At 48.2% G+C, this 22,543-nt stretch overlaps 1 protein-coding gene across 2 annotated transcripts in view; it reads right to left on the bottom strand.

Moving 5' to 3' along the window:
• Positions 1–150: 150 nt before the first annotated feature.
• Positions 151–22,543, bottom strand: part of FAM234B (family with sequence similarity 234 member B) — a 45,262-nt gene continuing 22,869 nt past the window's right edge. For both annotated transcript variants that reach the window (XM_008259606.3, XM_070048459.1), the window contains exons 6-13: positions 18,036–18,183; positions 17,515–17,656; positions 16,041–16,184; positions 15,792–15,873; positions 12,178–12,333; positions 5,890–6,007; positions 3,933–4,153; positions 151–2,618 (exon numbers count right to left, since the gene is read on the bottom strand). In XM_008259606.3, the coding sequence (XP_008257828.2) occupies positions 2,613–2,618; positions 3,933–4,153; positions 5,890–6,007; positions 12,178–12,333; positions 15,792–15,873; positions 16,041–16,184; positions 17,515–17,656; positions 18,036–18,183 (1,017 nt within the window). In that variant the 3' untranslated portion in view covers positions 151–2,612. The remainder of the gene's footprint in view (positions 2,619–3,932; positions 4,154–5,889; positions 6,008–12,177; positions 12,334–15,791; positions 15,874–16,040; positions 16,185–17,514; positions 17,657–18,035; positions 18,184–22,543) is intronic.

The raw sequence follows: 22,543 nt of genomic DNA, 5'->3' as shown, positions 1-22,543 counted from the left end.
ATGGCCTTGGCTCGTCTCTGGATTCCCTTCCAAGAAACTTACCTACTATTTCCCCCATTTAGATTGCCAACCACCCACCTGCCCTTTCTCTTTTCCATAAGGAACATGAGCCACCTCTGATGGCTAAGAATGAGAACAGCACCAGGCGTATTCTGGAACACGGTTTTTATTTGTTCTGTAACAGTTCACATTTTCAATAGTGCTTCCTGACAATATACCAGCTGGCTCTTCTTTCATGTGCACAATGAGGGGAGCTCACATTCACATTCACATTCACATTCACATTCACATTCACATTCACAGGGCTGTTAGGATCCCCATGCCACTCATTTGGGGAGCGGTGAGGGGGTTGTCTAGGGCAGAGCGGGGAGGTTTGGGAGGAGAGGAAAGAGGAGAGGCCGGGAGGAGGGGCAGACCCTCGCATTTGCAGAAGTCGTCGCTATTTCTAAGTCATGCTCACACTGCCTTGGCTGGCACCCTCACGTCAGGAGAGGGGGAGGGAAGGAGCTCCTGCTAGCCCAGACATCATCTGGCTAGTGGCTGCCTGCGAGGAGAAGGAAGTCTGGGGACACATTTGACAAGAGACCAGCACCCCCGTGGGTCAGATGAAGCTTCCTCAATTTCCAGCCACCACTCACCCGCTTCCGTGCCAGCTGCAGGAGGAAGAAATCTGAAGCCGGCACCGTGTTTAACAGCAAGGGAGGAGGCAACCTTACCACAGTCAGAATCTATGTTAAGTCTGCAAATTCATGCACCATAACGAATTCAGTGACATTGCATTTTTCTAGGTTCCTCTTGGCTGTTTCTGGGACCACCCTTGCCCAAAACAGTGGTCCCCAACATGTCCCCAGTAAGCAACCTTGTATTTCACTCCCGTCCAGCACGGCTAGCTTCCCAGCCAGCAGCAACTTGGTCAGTAACCTGGTCAGGCCTAGCTGGCTCAGTCAGGCCACAGGAGTCAACTATGAATTAGTCTTTAGAATTCTACACTAAACCACACTAGATCCTAGGCCCTTAGTATCAAATAGACTCAAACCCTAGAAAAGATCTGGGAATCATCCCCATACTTGAGTCTCCTTTTAACTGTGCCACAAAATTCAAGCTGGACCTGCACACAACTCCCAAAGCATTGAAGCCAAAGTTGCTAATGTGGGTCTGAGGCAGAGATGGCCAGTAACCTTGTTAAGGGCCATCTGCAGGCCAGAACAACGTGCCAGCTTGGACCCATCACTACTGACCTCCTGGGATGTCATAATGCCTATTCATTGGCAATTAACAGATATCCCTTTCAATCTGCAGTCCGTCATTTTCTGGAATCCCTTTATTAGCATAAGCTAAAAAGATAACTAAGTAATGAGAGAGCCTGATTTACATTCACGGATGTCTGGTCAGAATTCTTCAAGAAGAAAGCTGTTCTCCACCAGCCACTGCGGAGTCTTCTGCCATGCGAGCAGTGGCCTACAAGTACAGAGAAGAACCTAATAGAACAAATTTCTATAGAAGAAGGGGGAATAAGCCCTGGAGGTAATTCTAAAGAACCTAACCATTTACAAAGTTATTTACCTATAAATTTCTTCAAAATATAATGCTTCAAAGGGTCTATCAGAAGGGAGGGGAGCATAGAGGAAAATGGTTGCATACTGGACTCAGAAGGAAAAGTCCAGAAACATATCCCTGAATAAAAGAGGAAGCAAAAGCAAGAGGAGGCAAGGAGGACGCCTTCTAGAAAAAGACACTGAGAGAGCAGCAGCAATTCATGGGCCTGCATGGTTCCTGACTGCTGGCCGCCTCTACGCTGAAGACAGCATGCACACACTCTCTCCTGAGGTTACGGCAGGAAAATGGTCACGACTGGCAGGACCATCAAAGCCACGTGGAACACAGCACGGGGACTTGGTTGGAGAGGGTCACTGAAACTACTTCTCTTGCTCCCTCTGTGATGGGAAAAGGTTATTCTTATGGTCACTTCCTAGGTAGAGGTGGAAAGTACAAGGGAACAGGATACACAAGACAAGGAAGAGGTGAAAATGCTGGGGTGGCTACCTCAGTCTTTTGCACCTGCTATCTACAATTGGGAAATAACCAACAGGAAAGTGGGGAGAGGAGGAGAACTTACAAGTGACCTTCACAATCAGGCCACTTGCAAGTCTCAAGACAACAGACTACAAAGATTTCACAGAGAACAAGGAACTGGATCCCTGAAGTTGAGGACATACCTGGAAAACAATTTTACCACACTCAAAAACAAACAAAACACACACACACACACACACACACACACACACACACTCCATGCACACAGCATAATGCAGGCTAATCATAGCCTTCACTGGTTTCCCAGCAAAAATTTATAAATTAAGAAATACAAAAAAAAAAAAAAAACCACTTATAACCCATTTGCAAACTCTGCACACGGAGTTCCTAGAGGGGCGGGAGGTGGGGAAGGCGTGCGGATGGCAGAGCTCAGGCCATGCGATGGGCACCTCCCCAAGCGCCACGCGCCAGTCACACAGAGGTGGTGGAGGTGGCTGACGTCTTCTCTCCAGGACGAGGAGGGATTCCACCCTGGCATCCGCTGTGTTCCCCCTTCTGAAACTGCAGACTCCATCAGACTAGATCTGTGGGGGGAAATGGGGTGTCAGAGACCCTCTGTCTCTCAGGAGAGAGAAAAGTGTCAGTATGACGGAGGAAACTTGGAAAGGGCAAATATGCTGCTGTTCTCCTGGGCTTCTGCTTAGCCCAGTGCTTGGTATCTCTCCTCCCTCCAGAAAGGCCCAGACATCGTCCTCCGTGATGAGCTCTTAAACTCTGAACTCCCGGGGCAGGGAGGGTCCTGGTGTTTCCATAATCCAGAGATAACTCTTCTCAGTATGTAACTGCTATAAGCCCCGCATGCTGGCAGTGTCACTGGCTCCAGCCAGACAATTCTAGTAGTGTCGACCCCTCTCAGTCATTGGGACCATAAACACCATGACCCTGTATTTCCAAATGGTCCCTTACGGGAATGGTATCATTTCTGGCTGAAAATGAGAACCATTTCTTCACTGTCATGGGCCACACTCAGCAAAGAATCCTATGCAAACAAACTGAGAACTGATACCTATATACTCAGGAAAGCAGCCAGGCTGGGCGTTGCGGCGTAGCAGTTAAGATGCCACTTAGGCCGGCGCCACGGCTCAATAGGCTAATCCTCCGCCTGTGGCGCCGGCACCCTGGGTTCTAGTCCCGGTTGGGGCGCCAGATTCTGTCCCAGTTGCTCCTCTTCCAGTCCAGCTCTCTGCTGTGGCCCGGGAGTACAGTGGAGGATGGCCCAAGTGCTTGGGCCCTGCACCCACATGGGAGACCAGGATAAGTACCTGGCTCTGCCTTCGGATCGGCGCGGTGTGCTGGCCACAGCAGGCCAGCCACAATGGCCATTGGGGGGTGAACCAACAGAAAAGAAAGACCTTTGTCTCTGTCTCTCTCTCTCACTGTCCACTCTGCCTGTCAAAAAAAAAAAAAAAAAAAAAAAAAAAAAAAAAAAAAAAAAAGATGCCACTTGGGACACCCTATCCAAGTGCCTGAGTTAGAGTTCTACCTCTGCTTCTGATCCAGCTTCCTGTTAGTATGCAGCCTGGGAGGCGGGAGATGATGGCTCTAGGACCTGGGTCCCTGACATCAACACGGGAGACCTGGATTGAGTTTCTGGTTCCTGCCTTCAGCCTGGCCTGGTCCAGCTCCAGCTGTTGCAGGCATCTGAGAGTGAACCAGTGGATAGATACTGCTCTCTGTGTGTGTCTGTCTGTCACTGTCTGTTGCTCTGCCTTCCAAATAATTATTTTTCTTTTTTTAAAGAAAGCTCCTCCTTCCCCACTTTCTCAAGAGCAAAGCTGGAGTTAGTAGTGGGTATCCTAAACTCTTAGGAGGGACCAATTATTTTAGTAGACGCTCACCTGGTAGGGAGAATCAACAAACTTTATCCTGGAGAGGAACCTTCGCAGCTCACCACGACCAATTTTGGGAGTGGTCTCCTTTAGCTGGACCACTTGGCCCTCCATCAGTGCCCACCTCAGGCTAAGCTTGCTGACCACCAGGGGCGCTGGGTGCCCTTCAGAGTTCAGCCCTGTCATCCTGGTAACGTAGAAGGCATCCTTCCAGAGGTCATTAATTCCAACTGGGGAAGACAAAAACGAGTAGTCAGCAAGGACGGCTAGCTTCTACAGGGCAGAGGCCTGGTTCAGGAACCCATGCGTTCATTTACTCAACACAAAATTTATTGGGCACCTAACAAATGCCAGGTCGTGAACCAGATGGTGCAAAGAGAGGCGATGCTAGAAGCCAGCAAAGCAGCACATTTTCATTGGCCTTGGCATCTTGGCTTCTCTAAAGCTATTTCCAAGAAAGCTTCAACACAGGAAATGAGAGGATATGCTCACGGTGGCAAGTATCTGCTAAAAAAGTCACCCCAGCAAGCCTGAGAAATCCTAGGTTGTCAGTACTCCCTGGCCATGTAAGCTGCTTACCTACTTAGTACTTATTTTGTCTCATCTTTAAAAATAAAATTGCAATAAAAATGGTTTTAAGAGTCTTAATTATCACTATGTAATAATATTCACTAATACTATTTTATACTAGCATTGAAAAGCAAGGGCAGGCATTTGGCCTAGCAGTTAAGATGCCCACGTTGCACATCAACGCATCTGGGTTTAATTCCTGGCTCCAGCTTCTTGCCAGCACAGACCCTGGAAAGCTCAAGGTCATGGCCCAAGTGACTGGGTTCTTGTCACCAATGTGAAGACCTGCATTGAGTTCCTGGCTCCTAACTTCAGCTCTAGCAGGAGGCCCACTATGGGCGTTAGGTGAGTAGAAGTGAACCAGTGGATGATATCTTTTTCTTTCCTCTCTCTCTCTCTCTCCCCTCTCCCCACTTCTAAAAAAAAAAAAAAAAAAAGGAAAACTACTCATTCAGATCCAATCACAGGTGTCTGACAACTCCCCATGGGCAGCCCCCAGCACACACACTGCCCCCGCATGGTGAACCTGCAAGTTCTAAACCAGCTCTCGCTCCTAGGGCACCTCAATACATCGAAGTGCCAGCTTCCACTCAAGGCAAATGAGTTCACATGCAGGCAGCAAGGCTGCAAGTAGCAAGAGGATGTGGAAAGAAAGAAAGGCAACAGCCAGTCTGGTCCTCCCCTTTCCTTGCCCCCCAGCGGGAAGAACCAATGCCATGAGGCCAGGACTCTGTGAGACCAGAGGACCCCCAACAAGCTCACGTCCAGGGCTCTGCTTCCTGAAGTGAGAGTCTCCACCATGTGATCCCAATACTGCTTTACAGCATTATTTAGATAATAGAAAGCAGACTCTTCTAAATGTTAAAGTGGTTTAGTAGCGGCCAGACTATGGGCAATTTTTTTTCCTTTGATTTTTCTCTTGGCTCCAATTTCTATTCAGTGTGTCTGCTCACTATTCAAAAACAGAAATGTCTCCACTAAATCAATGCCCAGATAAAACATATTCTACCTCCAAATCCCTTTTGGAAAATTCCAAATCCCAAGCCTCAGGAGGGGCAAGAACCTCCTCTTATTTGTACTGCCAGCCCCTAGTGCTGAGCCTAGCTCACAGCTGGCACTCAACAAGTGTGGCATGAGTGGCCGCATCATCTCAAAGCCTTTGAAATGTAGACGCCCTTTGCCGGTTTGGGCAAATTCAGAGCAGAAGGGGCTCTGGAAGCCCAGTGCCACTGTCCACCCTGGCAATGCCCCTGGCATTAGGGACACCAGAGAAGTACTTCTGCTGTCCTTGGACGTACCCACGTCCTTCCTGGGGCGAGGCAGCAACATTCTCATACACAACCACACACTCTCTCCTCCCCCGGGTACCCAGACACCCATCAACACCGGGCCTCACCTTCTGAAGCTGTCACGGTGCCCGTGGCATTGGCCAGATCCAGAAGAATGGAGGGGAAGGCTGGGTGCAGGAGGTGAAGGTGGTAAACACGGGGTGGCTCAGTTCCTGGCACGATATCCTGGCAACAGGCAGCAAAATGAAGAGAAGAGGTCACTGGACATCCCCACAGATAAAAAGAAGAGGGAAGAGGGTGGTAGCTCATTCCTCTTAGTGGCAAAACCAGATCCCAGCAACAAAGATGTGTTTGTTGGAGCTGGCATAGTACCACAGAGGATTAACTCGCCACATGCAATGCCGGCATCCCATATGGCCATTCCCCTACTAATCCAGTTCCCTGTTAATGCACCTAGGAAAGCACAAGAAGATGACCCAATTCCTTGGGCCCCTGCTATCCACATGGGAGACCAGGGTGGAGATTCAGCTCCTGGCTTTGGCCTGGTCCAGTCTTAGCCATTGTGGCCATTTGAATCTCTCTCTGTCTCTCCCTCTCTCGCTCTCTAACTCTGCCTTTCCAATAAATAAATCAATCTTCTTTCTTTTTAAAGAAGGTTGTGTTTGAAACTCATATATAAGAGATTTCAAAGCTATTTCAAGAGCTATTTCAAAGAGCTCAAAACACTACCAATTACTAACTTCTTCACACCACCAGCTATGGCTAGAAACTGCTTTCTCACAAGACAAAGGAAACGCGTGCCCTTCAAGAGGGGAATCTGATGTAGAGACTGGAACCCTGCCACCTGGCACCCCAGTCTTCTGCCTGTGTGAAGAGTGGAATATAGGGTCAACTCTTGGCAGCAGGTGGGGCTCATGGAGACAAAATCCACTTATTAAACACAGTGAGCCAGGCGGTGCCGTGGTACAAAGGGTTAAGGTGCTGCCTGCAATCCAGCATCCCATATGAGCACCAGTTCAAGTCTTGGCTGCTCCATTTCTGATCCAGCTCCCTGCTAATCCTCCTGGGAAAGTAGCAGAAAATGTCCTAAGTGCTTCAGCCCCTGCCACCTTCGTGGGAGACCAGGACAGAGTTCCAAGCTCCCCAGAGGGGCCACTGGGAAGCAAACAAGTGAATGAAAGATTTATTTCTCTTTCTCTGTAATTCTGCCTTCTAAATCAATCTTTAAAAAAATAAAATAAAATAATAGTGAGCCAAAAGCAATTTTTTTTCCATTGGATAGCAAAGCTAATTGCAAGCATTAGGTGCAAAAACTACAAACATCTTATTTTGGGACATTCTCAATCAGACTTACGCCAAATGGTGGAGTTAGAAACATGCCAGGGGATTCCAATTCAATCCCTTCAAGGTGGCATGTACCAATGCCATCTCACTAGTCAAGTGATCAATTTCTGTTCACAATTGATCATGATAGGACTAAGAACCAAAGGGATCACATAAACAAGACTAGTGTCTGCAAATACTAACTGATAGAATAAAAAAGGAAGAGAACGATCCAACATGGGAAGCGGGATACACAGCAGACCCATAGAATGGCAGATGTCCTAAACAGCACTCTGGCCTCAGAATCAGCCCTTAAGGCATTCGGATCTAGCTGAAGAGCCCATGAGAGTATTTTAGGCATGTAAAGCCAAGACACTCTGGGAAAAAAAATAAAAAACCTATATGAAAGATCTCTGCGAGTGAGATCCCATTGGAAAGAACAGGTCATCGAAGAAGGAGGTACCTTTCTCTGAAGGGAGGAGAGAACTTCCACTTTGATTATGACCTTGTCTAAATAAGATTGGAGTCGGCAAACTCAAAAGGCTTCCATAGCCTTGGCAACTCATGACAAGAGCCTAAGGAGATTACTGACACCATAAACAAGAGTATCAATTTGTTAAGTCAACAGCAGGAGTCACTGTGCACTTAGTCCTCACGTAGGATCTCTGTCCTAAATGTGCTATACATGTGATTTAATGCTATAAAATGATTTAATGCTATAACTAGTACTCAAACAGTATTTTTCACTTTGTGTTTCTGTGTGGGTACAAACTGTTAAAATCTTTACTTAATATATGCTAAATTGATCTACTGTATAAAGATAATTGAAAATCTTAATGTGAATGCAAGGGGAGAGGGAGCGGGAGAGGGGAGGGTTGCAGGTGGGAGGGAAGTTACAGGAGGGAAAAAGCCATTGTAATCCATAAGCTGTACTTTGGAAATTTATATTCATTAAATAAAAGTTAAAACAAACAAACATATCAGTTCCTGAATAAACAGATTGTTGCCCAAACAGAAGTAAATCAATTATAAAACAAAAATCCCCAGGTCCAAGTGTCAGTCTCCAAGTCACCACAGCAGAAAACACGCATGTGGGGACTACCTTTGTCAGTGTGATGTCTGTGCAGGCGCACGCACAAGCAGCCACACGGCGGTTAATGCACACCAATACCTCTGTGCACGTCAGTACACAGCTGCTCCACTGAGCATCTAGAGGCCACCTTGGGTCTTCCCTCATGGAGGAAACAGAAGCCCTGGGGGGAGTGTCACCTCCACTTCCAAATTCTCAACCCCAGAAGAGGAAGTTTGCCACGGGAAGAGAAACGTGGGCAGGAAGCTTGCAATCCTGCTCCTGCCCATGCCCACACAGAAGGCACATTTTCTAAGGGACACCCTTAGGATCCCAGGATCTCTGGCTCAGCTAAGATGGCTAACAACAGCCAAACTCCTTCCTGGCTGCCTAACAGATGAGACCGAAGTTCCCAAGCATGAAAACCACAGCCCCACACCATTTAACCGAAGTCTGCCTTCTCTAGATCTCCATGGCCGTTATGTACCTACTCATCCCATGCTTGCAGCATATCTGATTATCACCCTGAACACACGCCTTTCCGGCTCTATCCAACTGCTGCTGGTCTTATCATGTTCCCCCTGGACTGCCCAACCGTGCTCCCCACCCATGGACATCAACACGCTTCCCTTCCGTAGGGCCCCACTTGAATCCATCTCTCTCATGACAATCTCTCTGACTGCCCCGGGCAAAATGAGTAACTGGCTCCTTTTGAGCCTCCATCTACATTTCCCATCTGCTCTTTGTAGCGTGCCTTTCCTCTGCAGGTACTTACAGAAGCTTACCGGGACAGTCACCTGGTCCAGTCCCCTCCCTGTTATCACACAAGGAAACCAGGAAGTTACAATGTCAGGTAAACTGCCCATGGCCACATGGTAGGCCCGTGGCAGGGTTAGAATTATATCTAGATTTTGGTTCCATCTGATCTTAAAAACGATAGAACAGGGCCGGCGCCGTGGCTCACTAGGCTAATCCTCCACCTGTGGCGCCGGCACCTTGGGTTCTAGTCCCGGTTGGGGCACTGGATTCTGTCCCGGTTGCTCCTCTTCCAGTCCAGCTCTCTGCTGTGGCCCAGGAGTGCAGTGGAGGATGGCCCAAGTGCGTGGGCCCTGCACCCGCATAGGAGACCAGGAGAAGCACCTGGCTCCTGGCTTTGGATCGGCACAGTGCACCGGCCATAGAAGCCATTTGGGGGTGAACCAACAGAAGGAAGACCTTCCTCTCTGTCTCTCTATCACTGTCTAATTCTGCCTGTCAAAAAAAAAAAAAAAAAATGATAGAACAGAACCTTCATGAATGGAAAAAGAACAAGCAGCTCAAAAGGTGAGGGGCCAGTATGTGGTGCAATGGATTAAGCCACTGCCTGCGATGCCAGGATCCTATGAACAATGATTCGAGTCCTGGCTGCTCCTCTTCCCATCCAGCTCCCTCCTAATGGACCATCTGGAAAGTGAACCAGTGAAAGCAAGCGTGCTCTCCCTCTCTTCCTCTGTATCTCCACCTTTCCTTTCAAATTTAAAAAAAAATAATAAAACTTAAATCACTTGTTGAGAGTGTGTGTGGCTGATGAATTCAGGACTCTGCCTCTGGGGCCTGCGCTGTGGCATAGTGAGTAAGGCCACTGCCTGCAATGCTGACATCCCATATGCATGCAGGTTCAAGTCCTAGATGCTCCACTTCTGATCCAGCTCCCTGCTAATGCACTTTTGAAAGCAACAGAAGACGGCCCAAGTCCTTGGGTCCCTGCACCCACATGGGAGACCCAGAAGAAGCTCTTGGTTCCTGGCTTCAGCCTGGTCCACCCCAGCTGTTGTGGCCATTTGGTGAGTGAACTGGTGGATGGAAGATTTCTCTGTCTCTCTCTGTAACTCTACTTTTCAAATAAATAAAATAAATCTTTGAAAAAGAAAAAAGACTCTGCCTCCATCAGGCTCCCCGCATCACGCGTGGACCATGTGTCTTCTCCAGGGGCCGAGACAGTTTCTCTTGTCCTTACAGCCCCACAGGGATCACAGGGTCTGGTGCACAGTGAGAGCCGAGTCAAGATACTTCTTGTGGAACGAGGGCAGGGTGGGCCTTGCTAAAGCTTCCAGGTACCTGTCCTGGGAGGCCGCCGCCTCACAAGCCCCACTCAAACATCGCAGCACACTGATGACTCTGGGTTCTGCCTGCTCCGTGTCAGGTCTGCTCTCCCTCGCTTCCTTGCTGACCTCCTGGCTGTAGCCCAGTCAATGTTCCCCTCCACTGCTTTGTCCCCATTCCTGCGCAGGTGTCTGCGGTCTGTTTACTCACCCCAAAGCCATCTCTACCCCTCCTCAAAACTCCCTCCGGCCCCTCCAGGTCAGTCATAATAATTTCTTCTCCTCAACAACCGCAGCACATAGGAATTGTCTTGTAGGGGCAGGCATTTTGCAACCCTGGTTAAGATGCTGCTTGGGGGTGCGGGGGGGAGGACGCCGTGGCTCACTTGGCTAATCCTCTGCCTGCGGCACTGGCATCCCATATGGGCGTCGGGTTCTAGTCCCAGCTGCTCCTCATCCAGTCCAGCTCTCTGCTGTGGCCCAGGAAGGCAGTGGAGGATGGCCTAAGTGCTTGGGCCCTGCACCCGCATAGGAGACCAGGAGGAGGCACCTGGCTCCTGGCTTCGGATTGGAGCAGCGCTGGCCATAGTGGCCGTAGCGGCCATTTGGGGGGTGAACCAACAGAAGACCTTTCTCTCTGTCTCTCTATCTCACTGTCTAACTCTGCCTGTCAAAAAAAAAAAAAAAAAAAAAAAAAAAAGATGCTGCTTGGGACGCCTGCATCTCATGTTGGAATGCCCGGGTTCGAGTCCCAGCTCCACTCCCGATTTCGGCTTCCTGCCTAAGTGCACCACGGGGGCAGCAGATGCTGGCTTGAAGATGGGTCCTTGCCCCAACACGGAAAAACTGGATTGAGCTTCTACCTCTCAGCTTCAGCCTGGTCCAGCCTCAGCTGACGTAGGCATTTGGGGAGTGAAGCAAAGGATGGGAGATCTCTCTCTGTGTGTCCATCTGTCTCTCTTTTTCTCTGCCTCTCAAATAAATATTTAAAAAAAAAAAAAAAGAGGAATTAACTGTTAATTTGGATCTAGTATCTAAACAGGATTTTTTTAAAAGATTTTATTTATTTATTTGAGAGGTAGAGTTACAGACAATGAGAGAGAGAGACAGAGAGAGAGGTCTTCCACCCACCCATTGGTTCACTCTCCAAATGGCCGCAAAGGCCAGAACCACGCCAATCCAAAGCCAGGAGTCAGGTGCTTCTTCCAGGTCTCCCATGTGGGTGCGAGGGCCCAAGGACTTGGGCCATCTTCCACTGCCTTCCCAGGCCATAGCAGAGAGCTGGATTGAAAGAGAAGCAGCCAGGACTAGAACCAGCGCCCATATGGGATGCTGGCACCGCAGGTGGAAGATTAACCTACTGTGCCATGGCACCAGCCCCAAGGATCTTTTTTAAAGTCTAATTTATTAATCAGAAGGGCAGAAAGAGACAGAGATCATCCATCACTGATTCACTCCCCAAATGGCCACAACAGCCAGGGCTGAGACAGGTTAAAGCCAAGAACCCAGAACTCCATTCTGGTCTCCTACATGGATGGCAGGGGCCCAGGCACTTGGGCCATCATGCACATGCTGCTTTCCCAGGCATATTAGCAGACAGCTGGATCAGAAGAGGAGTAGCCAGACTCAAATCAACGCTCCCATATGAGACACCAGTGTCAACAAGTGGCAGCTTAACCCACTGACCTCTGGAGAGGATTTTTTTTAAATTCTTCATCCAGCCTCCCACTGCTACAGCCTGTAGTTAGGAGCTATTGTCAGCATTCACACTTTGGGCCGTGAGGCAAAGGTGGCAAGTGTGGCTAGGGAGGAAACGAGACTCCTGCTTTTCTCAAGTGCGTGTTGGCCTGTTTCGCCCCAACTCTCTGAAGGTCACTGAGCCCCAGTCAGCCCTGCAGACAGGGACGCCCCCAGGGACTCACCGAATTCGGAGCTGCAGCGGACTGCCCTTCTGCCCAGAAGAGGAAGACGGACTTCTGGTCTGCGGTAAGTGCTGAGGTGGCTGGCATGTCCTTCACGTGGCACGGGGCACTGTAACTCCATGCGATGGAGCTGGAGTTGCCATCCACCACCATCATCTGCAAAACAGGGGGCGAGGGGTGAATACGGCCAGCCCCCGAGAAGCAGCAGGCCGGGGCACAGTAAACAGAAAACACACAGATGTTCGCTCACACACACATAACAGGTTGAACAGAACGGGTGTCACGACAGGAACCAGGACCCAAACCTCAGCAGCCCTTGCTGTCCATACAGGACTGTATGATGCTTTTGTGGGAGGGGGATGTTATAAATCACCGAGGCCCCCTCTTCTCACAGATGAGGGATGAAGGATCAAGGACAGGGAGCGAACTGGCTAGCACGTGTGTGACAAGTCTCGGGCAGAGACAGCAGCCATCTGCTCCCGTGGGACTGAAACTCAAGGCCAACAGCAGCGCCTCATTCCTGCCCCTCCCCTCCCACAGCTGCAGCAACCTCTTAGGAACAACCGTCCATGACTGTCTTCTGTCCCATGCACTGTGACAAGCTCTGTGGGTCTGCTTTGGACACCAGGGCACAGGTAGCTCCGTCCTAGGGTGCACTCAGATCGAAGGGAAATAGATTAAACAAGCAGAGAGGGACTTCACTGCCTGGTGGCATCTTCCACAGGATGACTAAGGGGGTCAAACTCAACCCCTGGCAGCATTTGCACATGGATCTGCTCTTCCCCTAGTACCTCGGACCCCACAGATCTGGAGCTCCTCACTATGCAAACAGCCAAGCAATTCCCCCCAATCTCCAGCCCAAGGGTCTCACTCCCTGTCTTCTCTGTGTCCCAGGTCTGCAGGAAGTGAAAGCCTCAGGCCCCTATCATCTGGCCTGGCTTCCAGTGTCCCGAGTCCTGCCCATCTCAGCTCAAACTCAGACTGCATCACAAAACGTCCTGGGGCCAACCTGGCTGAGACAAGCTCTTCTGAGCAGCAGAGGGCGAAGACAGACCAGCAGCAGGTTGAGTGGGGAAAGAAGTCTAGAGACACTGCACTAAGGAAGCCCATCAACCCGCATCCATGAGTTCTGTCATTTTCTGGCACAGTAACCCAGGAAGACAGCAATGCTCTCACTTCTGTTTCACAGACACGAAGACAGCAGCTAGGCAAAATTATACACGATTTCTAAGGTCAACAACAAGTGATGAAGTCAGGATTAAAACCCAACAATAAAAACCCTTAGCATCTCAGCTCCTAACCAATCTGTGATAAACCCTTCTCCCCTAAATCCCCCTTGGAACACCAGCGAAAATGCTGATCTCTATCCTCTCTATCCTTTGAATTACAGTCAGACACTGCTGGGAGACTCCCTGGAGAGACGCTTCCATCTCTAGATCTGAACTCTGCCCGTGACCAAATCATCCCATGGCCTCCCATATCTCATCCAAATTTGCAGCCTTGCTTTTAGGGCCCTTGAAAAGCTGGCCTCACTCTGACTTTCCCGGCAGGAACGCACTTACTCAGGCCCTCCTTAGCTCTCCATCCACCAAAGCTTTTCTCATCACCAACATGAAGCAGCTCTTGACGCCCTGGCCCGGCTCTCCTGCACTCCACCTGCTCCCATGGTCCCAGCAACAAGTGCAAACCTCGGCAGCTGCACCTTCCATGATGCGGCAGAGCCACGTGCTGTGCTCCAGGTACCACAGGGGACTGTGAACCACACAAGACCAGGGGCCCTGCCTTCATTCATTTGTGTTTCCAGCATCTAGCATAGCACTTGGCACACATTCGAGGGGATGACTGTTGGATTTCATTATCTCTCTGAAAGAACAGTGGGCAATGCACATCTACCTATCCACATATACTTACCCTTTTTACAGAGAAGATAAATTAGATCAATTATACAACAAAAAGGCAATTGTAAGGCACTGTAATCTGGGGCAGGTGTTGTGGTGTACGGATTAAACCACCACTTGGGATGCCTACATTTCATATTGGAGTGCCCTGGGATAGAGTCGCATCCCCACTTTCCATCTAGCTTCCTGTCAATGCACCTGGGAGACAGCAGATAATGGCCTAAGTAGTTAAGTTCCTGCCACCAATATAGGAGACTTGGATAGAGTTCCTCGCTCCAGGCTTTGCCCTGGCCAGCCCTGGCTATTGCAGGCATTTGGGCAGTGAATCAGCAGATATCTCTGTGTGTGTGTGTGTGTGTGTGTGTCTTCTCTTTGTCACTCTGCCTTTCAAATTAACTCTAAGGAAAGAAAACCTCTTGTATTCTGCTTATAATGTTGAAGGAATGGAAATTGTGTCCAACCCTGATATCCTCACAATATGCAACCTCACATCAAACCAGAAAGATCCACATTCAGTGCCCTAATACAGGCTCTATCATTTCTGCCCCCGAGCCTCGGTCTCTGGGTTCCTTAGCTGGTAAGCTTCTATTCCACACAAATACAATGCAATTATTTCAAAGATTCATTTATCAGAGAAAGAGGGAGAAAGTGAGCTTTTCCATCTGCTGGCTTACTCCCAAATGGTTACAACAGCCAGGGCTGAACCAGGCTGAAGCCAGGAATTCCATCTGAGTCTCCTATATGGGTGGCAAGCATGTGAGCCATTATCTGTCACTTCCCAGGTGCATTTGCTGGGAGCTTTATGGGAAGCAGAGTAGCCGGGACTCAAACCTACACTCTGATACAGGATGGCAGGGTCGCAAGTGGAGGTTAAAGTCACTGCACCACAACACCAGTCCCTCACAATTCAATTTTAAAGGCCTTGCTCATATTTACCTCCTTTTGACAGTTTCCCACAAAAACCCAGTCACCAGGGTAGGGCATTTGGCCTAGCAGTTAAGTCATCCAGGTTCCAGGGTAAGTCATCCAGTTAAGTCATCCAGGTTGGAGAGCCTGGGTTTGACCCCTGGCTCTAACTCCTGACTCCAGCTTCCTGCTAATGCAGACCCTGGGAGTCAGCAGTGATGGCTCATGTAGTTGGGAGTCCTGCCTACCTATGTGGGAGACTTGGATTGCACTCCAGGCTCCTGGCCTTGGCCCAGCCCAGCCCCAGCCATTATAGGCATTTGGGGAGCTCTGTCTGCTTCATTCATAAATAGACAGATAGATAGAAAATAAATGACAAATAGAGAAATAGGCAAATAAACAAACAAGTAGGTAGTTAAGCAGCTAAATAAATCAATCAATGGATAAATAAATAGAGTATTTAAAAACCAGCCACCACCGGTAGCCTGCCTCTGAGATCCGAAGTAGTGCATTTACCTGTTTCTGATCCTCCCCACCAAGAGAATCCAGAAGGCTCCTACTATGGCCTCAGTGTGAGCAAGGGACCCAGAAGTAACTCCTGCACAGGAAGGAGGTGTGCCTAAGAAGCTCCATGATTACCTACTTTGGCACTTGACTGTGAGTTTGCATTTTATCTGTTCAGCTAGAGCGGCTGAGTTCTCTGAAGCAAGAGACCATATTTTAAGTTCTTTTTATTCCTCATGTGCATAGGACATGGTTGGACACAAAGCATTTACTTCTTGTATGTATGGATTAAGTCCAGCATTTTACCTTTTTCATCCCAGTTCCATCTTGGATCTGCAGAAGGAAGTCTAGCGTCTGATCATCGGTGAAATATCCAGGAGTAGGCTGGCTGCAGGCAACGGACAAGGAAGCCATCAATAGTGAGTGAGACACACAGGAAAACAAGGACTCCCCTGCCCCCACCCCTGCCCTTCTCTTGCATAAGCCACATATATCAAGCAAGTGCTGCAGTTCATTTTTCAAAACAGCAGATGTGGGAAGGGACAGCTTACAAACCTGCGCAGGCCTGGAAGGCTCAGTGTCCAATAGGGTGTCAGGTTTTGGCCACGAAGCAGGACCAGGCCTTGTCTGGTTGTAATCAGGAGGTTGCTGCAGTTGGAGTCCGGTGCCTTCACCAACTGGAGCAGCTCCACGCCATCACTGCACCAAGCAGACCCCAGAGGTTAGTCTGTGGCTTGCAGAAGACACCTGAAGCCATTTATTTTGCCTTTTTCTCTCAGCAGACTCATGCTCTGGTGTTCATGTCTCACCATTACCTTAGCAAGACAGATGCCCTGTCATTCCTACTGAATCCTGAGCCCTTAGGAATCAAGGATCCCTGGAAAATTACAAGCAAGTTCAATAGGAATTCATATGAGTACTACAGGGTAACATCTCTCACATGGAGGCAAACAGTAACAGAGCAAAGATAACGGCAGGGAAGGCAGATGGACATGAGGACAGGAGACTTGAAAATTTTTCAGTAAACTTGGGCAGCAGCCCATGACATTACCTTCACTAAATTCTTTCTTTCCCTGTACCACTGGGACCATTCCATTTAATACCTGTCATATTCACTAAGATAAAATTACACTGCCAAAGAAGACATTAGAAAATTATTTGAAACTCCTGATAGAAAAGAACAAAATAATTACTACCCATGCCTGGAATTAAATGGGTAAAATCTACTGCCTAGAACAAATACATGCTTTCAGTTAAGAAATAAATAAAATAAAAAATAAGTTTTCATGCCTGCTATGCTTGCTTGTGTCAAAATAATTCTTCACCTAAGAGAAAAATACAGGGCAGAAGTAGGTCAGGTACTTCAGCACTGCTGAATAAATAAACCACCCTACCTAGAGGGTCTCCAGCCTCATCATCCTGCTCCTCTGTGATTCAGAGGCCTCTAACCTATGTGTGAAGGGATCACTCATCCTGGTCAGCGACACACACTCAGAGATAAACACACTGTACTACCAAGAGAAGAAAATGTCTCTAGGGCAGGCAACTGGCACAGTGGTGCTTAAGATGCCACTTGGGACACCTGTGTCCTACACTGGAGTGCCCAGGTTCAATTCCCAGCTCCAGCTTTCTGCGAAGGTGCATCCTGAGAGAGGCAGCAGGTGATGGCTCAAGTACTTGTGTCCCTTGCACCATTATGCATGATCTGGACTGAACTGCAGGTTCCTGACTTTGGCTTGACCCAACCTCACCTGTCATGGGCATTTGAGGAGTGAACTAACTGATGGATGGGAGAATTCACTCATTTTCTCTGTCTCTCTCTCTCTCTCTCTCATTCTCTTTCCCTTTCAAATACACAAGAGAGAAATAACAACTGAAATAAAAAGGCATTTCATGCATGTTAATCGGATCAGAGGACGGTATAGGAAAGCCAGCACTGTTTGTCCCAAACCTCTGCCCACATATTCACCAGCCCAACCAAACTGAGAGACTCCAAGGCGTGTGGGTTCACAGATGGCACCTGCCCTACCTGTAAATGTCGATGAGCTCAGACAGATTGACAGATCTTCGCCTCTCCCACTCTGGCTCTTCTATCTGCAGGGAAGGTGGTGAGCTGTCTCGATTTTGGGCCTGAACAAAAACGTCCCGCAGAGCCACAGCTTGTATATTTCCTAGCACCACAGGAAGAACCAACACTGAGAAGCTGAATTCAACAGAAATACCCCAGGGTGAGGATCTGAGCAAAAGACACTGAGCCTGACATAAGGGTCTAGCAGAGCCCACCCGGGCTGGCCCAGGGCACGGGGCTGGGAAAGTGCCTTGGGAAAGAGGCAAAGTGATTAGGCCAATGCTGGACACAGTCTTCTCTGTAGAGAATGCAGCGAGGGAAAGCAGAATTAGTAACTGGCAGTGGGGTCGGGAAGAGCGAGAGACCCCGCGGTGGGTGGCAACAAAGGGGCTGGCATCAGGTGTCAGCAAGTCCTAAGCTGCCCTGTCTCCCAATCACACCCTCCAGCAAGAACAGTAACGAATGTGAGCACTGCTTCTTACCAAAGCCAAACAGGATGTAGACAGCCCCATTTGCGGTGATGTAAACCTGAGGACCAATCAGATTCCCCACTCCCACGATGTTGTACTTGACTGGCCGGCCCAGTGGACTTCCTGTCCGGCCAGACACCAGCAGGAAGCAGAGATCTGGCTGGAGAAGAGAGGGGGGGTGGTCCAGTGAGCAGAAGCCATATGATTTCTTAACCAAACTTCCCCAGATAGTGCCATCTCATTAGCTGTTCAGAAATGCCTCCCAGAGCTGAAATGCACAGAGCCGAACCTGCTTCACTTTGCTTACCTGGGAGTCAGAAAGGAAACCAAAGGTCCATTCCCCTCTTAGATGCGTACAAAGGGCACCTTGACCGCAACTCAGGTAAGTTTTCTCAAGCACAACTGGTACTCAGGGAACACCCCAAGACATGAGCTCGATTCAGGATGACTGAACCCAAGTCCTTCCTCTCACACCCAGAAATCCCCAGCTCAAGTCAATGCTGCACAGCTGTCTCATCCTAACAGTGGAAGCCTGCCCTGGCCACTGTCAGCTTCATTCACACACCGAGATCAGCTGACTCTGTGAGCTGCCAAACAGTGAATATTTCAGTCTCTGCCAGCCAGATGGTCTCTGTCATAAACACTGCTCTGCTGTGCTAGGGTAAAAGCAGTCACATACAACACAGAATCAAAGGGCGTGACTGTGTCCAAATAAAACTTTATTTACAAGAACAAGCAAGGGGCCCACTGTGGCCTGCAGGCCATCATTTCCCAACTCCATCTCTGGAGGATTTTCTTTCGCGGGAAGAATCACCAGTTGGGAAATACGGGACGTTTTCCTTATCTGCAGTGAAGCTTTTTGACAGGGTTTATTATTTTATGCATGCTTATGGACAAGACAGCAGTGTGGTTTGCAGCGTATGCAGAAAAAAGGTACTTACAGGGTCAATACTAGGCTTACAGGGAGGGTTTTAATGCAATATCATGGCACTCTGCAATCATCTCTCTAATCAAGACGTGAATGAACAGAATTCAAGTTTGCCATGATGCCGAGAGGCACAGTTAGTATATTGTATGACAAACTCAAAATTCAAAAAGGCCTTAGACTGGAAGGTAAGTCACAATCTGTAAAAAGAAACTGGTTTAATTAATTAAAAACTATTTAAAACTGACTGAAAGATGTGGGTGCTTTCTGGAGCTGGCACTGTGGCACAGTGGGTCAACCTGTCACATGCAATGCCAGTATCCTCTATCAGAGCACCAGTTTGAGTCCTAGCTGCTCTGCTTCCCATCCAGTACCCTGCTAATGCACCTGAAAAAACAGCTGATGATGGTCCAAGTGCTTGAGCTCCTGCCACCCATGTGGGAGACCTGGATGAAGTTTCTGGCTCCTGGCTTTGGAATGTACCAGTCCTGGCCATTGGGGCCATTTGGGGAGTATACCAGTGGGAGGACCTCCCTCCCTGTAACTCATGCCATTCAAATAAATAAATCTTTTTTAAAAAAGAAAGATTTGGGTGCTTTAACTGATCATAAACAAAAATTGATTATTAGCCTACTATAATCTTTGGCTGCAAACACAGAAATATAAGGACTCTTCAAAAAGTTCATGGAAAATGTGTATTATCTTTTAATTCCATTTGTGAGCTTTATGAAATGGTCTCATATAGAGTTTGCATCAAAAGAAGTAACAGAGCAGATGCTTTGTGCAGCAGTCAAGTTGCATCATAGATTGAGACCTGGATTGAGTTCCTGGTTCCCAGACATTTAGGGAGCAAACCCGTTTAGGAGGTCTCAGTCAGTGTCAGCCTCAGTGTCTGTCTGTCTGTCTCTCTCTCTCAACAAAACAAAATAAACTAAGTTTTTAAAAGTAACAATTTCCTTAGGTTGATATAACTGGCTAAACCACAAATAAAATATGGTTTTTGATATGGAAATCAGGGCTATTTAGAGAGAAGCAGGCTGAGAGGGACCAGGCCAATGGCACAAGGGCTTTCATAGAGAAAGGGGATTAGTCTCATTCAGAGCAGCTCCATGGGACAGAAGCTGGAACAATGAACAGAACCTCTGAGAAGGCAGCTTTCTCATCAACAGGGCAGGGTTTTCCAGAGCTGGCCCCAGATGAAATGGCCTGCCTCACCAATGAGTGCTGTTCCACCAGCCTGGGCACCCAAGGAGAGCATGGGAGCCAATGCATCGGGAAGGCCGAGTCACAGGGCACAGTGCGGCCTGACAGGGATGACCTCACGGCTCTTATAGTCCCTTCCTGCTCACGGACTAGACCAGGCCCCCTCATCCCAAACCAGGTGCAGCTCTCCCCAGGCCGCCAGGCTCTACAGCAGAGCCAAGAATGCAATGACCCTTGCCATGGACCTAATAGGTTTCCCTCCCTATATAGCTGCAGTTTAAGGAGCTTCCTCTGCTTCTTGGTTCTTGGCATAGAGGTCAGAACAAAGATGAAGCTACCACTTTAAAATTATTGGCTTCTTAAGATTTTTCTATTTTTTTTCCTCCCTTTTCTTAAAAAATTTATTTTATTTATTTGAAAGGCAGAGTTAGAGAGAGAGAGAGAGAGAGAGAGAGAGCACACACTATCTTTCATCCACTGGTTCACTCCCTAAACAACCACAACAGCTGGTGCTGGGCCAGGCCGAAGCCAGGAGGCCCTAGCACTTGTGCCACCTTTCACTGCTTTCCCAAGTGCATTAGCAGGGAGTTGAATGGGGAAAGGAACACCCGGGACAGGAACCAGCGCCCATATGGGATGATGGCATTGCAGGCAGTGGCTTAACCCATTATGCCACAACACCAGTGCCAAGACTTTTTTAGAACTATTACTTTTTGAACAGAAGAGAGACTATTCTACACTGGCACACCACTGTACAAATGGGTAAATTCTACGAGGTAAGCCAGCAATACACTGGGTACAGACAAGAAAAAATAAAGATAAAGAAAGAGGCACCAAGCAGCTGAGAGACCAGAGGCCGATTCCTCCAACAGCAGCCCCCTTATTATGCAGGGTCTGAAGGCCCCACCTTCTCATCAACCACCACTGGCAAAGAAGCCAGATGGAGTAATAGGACCAAGACTGTCAGAAGTGTTCAGGGCCTATAAGCTTGCTCAATGCCTTGCTATGCCTGTACTGACTATGATTCCACTAAAAGAAAACCCTCCCCTTCAGACACACTTTCCCCTTGGGGACCTTCAGAAAATCAGTTCCTGCTGGGGGGAATCACTGAAATTGCCTCTAGATTCCAATATCTTGATTCACAATGACTGGGATAAAAAAAAGTTATGTAACTCCTGAATGCTTGACTTGGGTTCACTTTGAGCTGAAGACAACTAACAGAAAGTTCCCCTAAAACTCCAGAGAGTTAGCTCATTATCTTTCCTTTCCTCTCATGTCACAAACATAAGGCATCATCTGGTAGTCTCTGGCGATGCCCATCAAACTGGCAGAGCACTTTGAGTTTGTGGTGCTTTTGGCAGAAAGCCATAAAATTTGGATAGATTTAATTCTATTCAAAACAACTGTACTTGCAGAACTTATTTATTTAAATATTTATCTATTTATTTATTTATTTTAAAGATTAAATTTATTTATTTGAAAATCAGGGCAACGGGGATGGGGGGAGGCAGCAGGAAGAGAGACCTTCCAATCTCTAGTTCACTACCCAACGGCAGCAACAGCCAGGTCTGGGTCAAGCTGAAGCCAGGAGCCAGGAATTCCATCAGGCCCCCCGCATGGGTTACAGGGGCCCAAGCACTTGATCCATCATCTGCTGGTCCAGAACCAGAGCGGCTGGGACTTGGACAGGTACTCCAACATGGGATGGTGTCTCAAGCAGCAGCTTAAGCTGCTGTGCCACCACACTGGGCCCTGCTTGCAGAATGTGTAACTATTCCATATATGCAGCATGAGAAAACACAACAGTAAACACACGCTCTGCTAAAATTAAGATACGCTACCAAAGAGACAAAATTATCTGCATCCGTAATTTTCCACGAAGATGATTCCTCTTTGCCAGGTGTTCAGTTATTTTGCCCCCAACATTTCCCTGGCAGATTCACACTAAGAAGTCTGCAGAAAAGTCCTAGAGAAACTGACAAAAGCTCTAAAAAAAAGCTCGAGGAACAAAAACTTAAAATTGATGTAATTCTGTTTGTAATGTATCACTTCCTGCAATTTGGAGAAAGACACCAATTATCGTATCTATGCACAGAATGACTGACTCCAGGGCAAGGAAGTTCTAGCAAAGCATGATTCCGCACTGTAATTCCACAGCCACTGGACTAGCAGCAAAGCATCTCGCCACTGCCCAGACAAGTGCCACAACCTCCTTTCTTTGATCACTGTTTCATCACTTGACTTAGATTTTTGTTCTCTATCAACTGCCCATCAGTCTGTCCTATTATAAATGAAATAAAATTCCAATATATGTAACACAGTAAAACTAACAATATTTATAACTGGCAGAAAAAAAACAGGCACTATACCAGGTCATTTAATATGCTAACGC

Source organism: Oryctolagus cuniculus, chromosome 9 (genome assembly GCF_964237555.1).
Source record: "Oryctolagus cuniculus chromosome 9, mOryCun1.1, whole genome shotgun sequence".
Classification (NCBI taxonomy): domain Eukaryota; kingdom Metazoa; phylum Chordata; class Mammalia; order Lagomorpha; family Leporidae; genus Oryctolagus; species Oryctolagus cuniculus.
The sequence above is the reverse complement of the archived record's forward strand: the minus strand, read 5'-3'. Positions and strand labels throughout refer to the sequence as shown.